Source organism: Anoplophora glabripennis, unplaced genomic scaffold (assembly GCF_000390285.2).
Source record: "Anoplophora glabripennis isolate ALB-LARVAE unplaced genomic scaffold, Agla_2.0 scaffold5305, whole genome shotgun sequence".
NCBI classification, from domain to species: Eukaryota; Metazoa; Arthropoda; class Insecta; order Coleoptera; family Cerambycidae; genus Anoplophora; species Anoplophora glabripennis.
The window spans coordinates 516-2,426 of record NW_019421385.1 but is presented as its reverse complement, the minus strand read 5'-3'; the positions used below and the strand labels follow the sequence as shown (position 1 = coordinate 2,426).

General features: G+C 38.4%; 1 protein-coding gene across 1 annotated transcript; it reads right to left on the bottom strand.

Annotated features, from left to right (window-relative positions):
- Window positions 1–925: 925 nt before the first annotated feature.
- On the bottom strand, window positions 926–1,388 carry LOC111692942 (clathrin heavy chain-like; the record flags this gene model as incomplete). The annotated part of the gene is made up of 2 exons (XM_023457076.1): window positions 926–1,124; window positions 1,181–1,388. Coding segments are annotated over 2 exons (407 nt in total), but the record flags the coding sequence as incomplete, so codon positions are not given.
- Window positions 1,389–1,911: the final 523 nt, after the last annotated feature.

The following is a 1,911-nucleotide window of genomic DNA, read 5'->3' as shown; positions in this document are numbered from 1 at the left end:
GTCCGTAAGTAATGGTCCATAGAGACATACTAGATTTTTTACTTCAAAATATTACGATTGGAGCCAACATGCCTTAATAAAATGTTGATAACAAAAAAGATACAGGGTGTCAAAGTTGGAAATTAAAAATTGAATTTTCGTAATAATTATAATATTTTTGAGTGTATGAACGTGAAAATTTAGGGGTAGATGTTTTTGTATACGAGAAATCATAATTTGTTATCTATTTCGATGTATCTTCTAGAGGGCGCCACATACGCCGTGTTTATGACATAAATACGAGCATAGATTTTTTAAAAAAAGAAGCGTTAACGTTGTGGATAAAAAAATTATGCTCGTATTTACGTCATAAACACGGCGTATGTGGCGCCCTCTAGAAGATACATCGAAATAGATAACAAATTATGATTTCTCGTATACAGAAACATCTACCCCTAAATTTTCACGTTCATACACTCAAAAATATTATAATTATTACGAAAATTCAATTTTTAATTTCCAACTTTGACACCCTGTATATTTTTTGTTATCAACATTTTATTAAGGCATATTGGCTCCAATCGTAATATTTTGAAGTAAAAAATCTAGTATGTCTCTATAGACCATTACTTACGGACCACCCTGTATAGTTATAAAAAATGAATTACAATCTTTGCTGGGCACAAAGTTTGTTGAAAAGCATATTTTGTTGGTATACTCCCGGACCGACACAACTAAGTTTGCATCCGAGACAGCTCCGCCCACAAATGCGCATTAGACAGGGCAACTACTCTTATTCGTTCTAACGGAATGCGTTACTTCTTTATTTCTATCAAGCTGTACATTTGTTCGTTATTTTAAAAGTTACATTAATTATTATTCCCGAATATATTTTTATTTTATATTTTATAAAAAAATCACCATCACAACCACACGCTGGACTCACCGATCGAACATCTTCTGCGGCGTGGAGTCCCCCTCCATGGACCAGTGATAGACGGAGGTCTCCGTCACCAACGCCAGAGTATTGGGGCTGATCCACTTCCAAAATATGACGTCCTCCGTCATGGTGTGCGCCTTCATCTTGGACTTCATCTCGATGTTGAAGATCTGCAGGGTCTTCTGCGCCTCGACCCCCGCCTTGCCTGGAAAAGGTGCGACGTTCGTAAAAGCGGAAGCCGCCGGATCGTCGCTGACTTACCTTTGAGGGCGATGACTTTGGAAGCGGGGTTCATGATGGCGCTCTCCGCCGTGATGGGCCGGCGGATGGGGTTGTTCGGGTCCGCCATGTCGATGATGACGACTTGGGAGGACTCGCCCACCTTCTCCCTGACGCAGATGAACTTGTCGCTCTCCATGGTGAGGGTGGCGAACGAGATGTTCGCCACGTTGATGCCCACATTGGTGAGCTGGAAATCGATGGAAGTTAGAATGGTAGGAAGTTAGAGACGATACATTCAGGTCATTTAAAAAAAAGGCGGGGGGTACCAAATGAGAGGTACAAAAAATTCTAGTCATACAATTGTTTTTTTTTGGAAACGGTTAATGTCATGGAACAAGAGAAGCAATCTCTAATTATTATTAATTTTTTTTTTTTGAAAAACCACAAATAAAAATGTTATAACTAGATCGATTTTCGACCGTCATTTGTTTTCGAGTAATGATGTTATCGACAACCTCCTATTTTTTTTCTTAATTCTGAAAGATCGTTTCATTGTTGATCCGACAGTATTAAAATGTTGCCATCTTACATAGGACAGTTTTCGAGTAAATGACGATTGAATGTTAGAAAACCCAGATCAATTAAAATAAACCAAAAACGTTATCCAATTTAGTTTTTCGAAATACCTGAAGTTTTTTATGGATCACGTAGGTGTAAGGATGACCTTTACAAAGTCTCACTGTCATACCGACTTTCTAAGTATTGCAAGC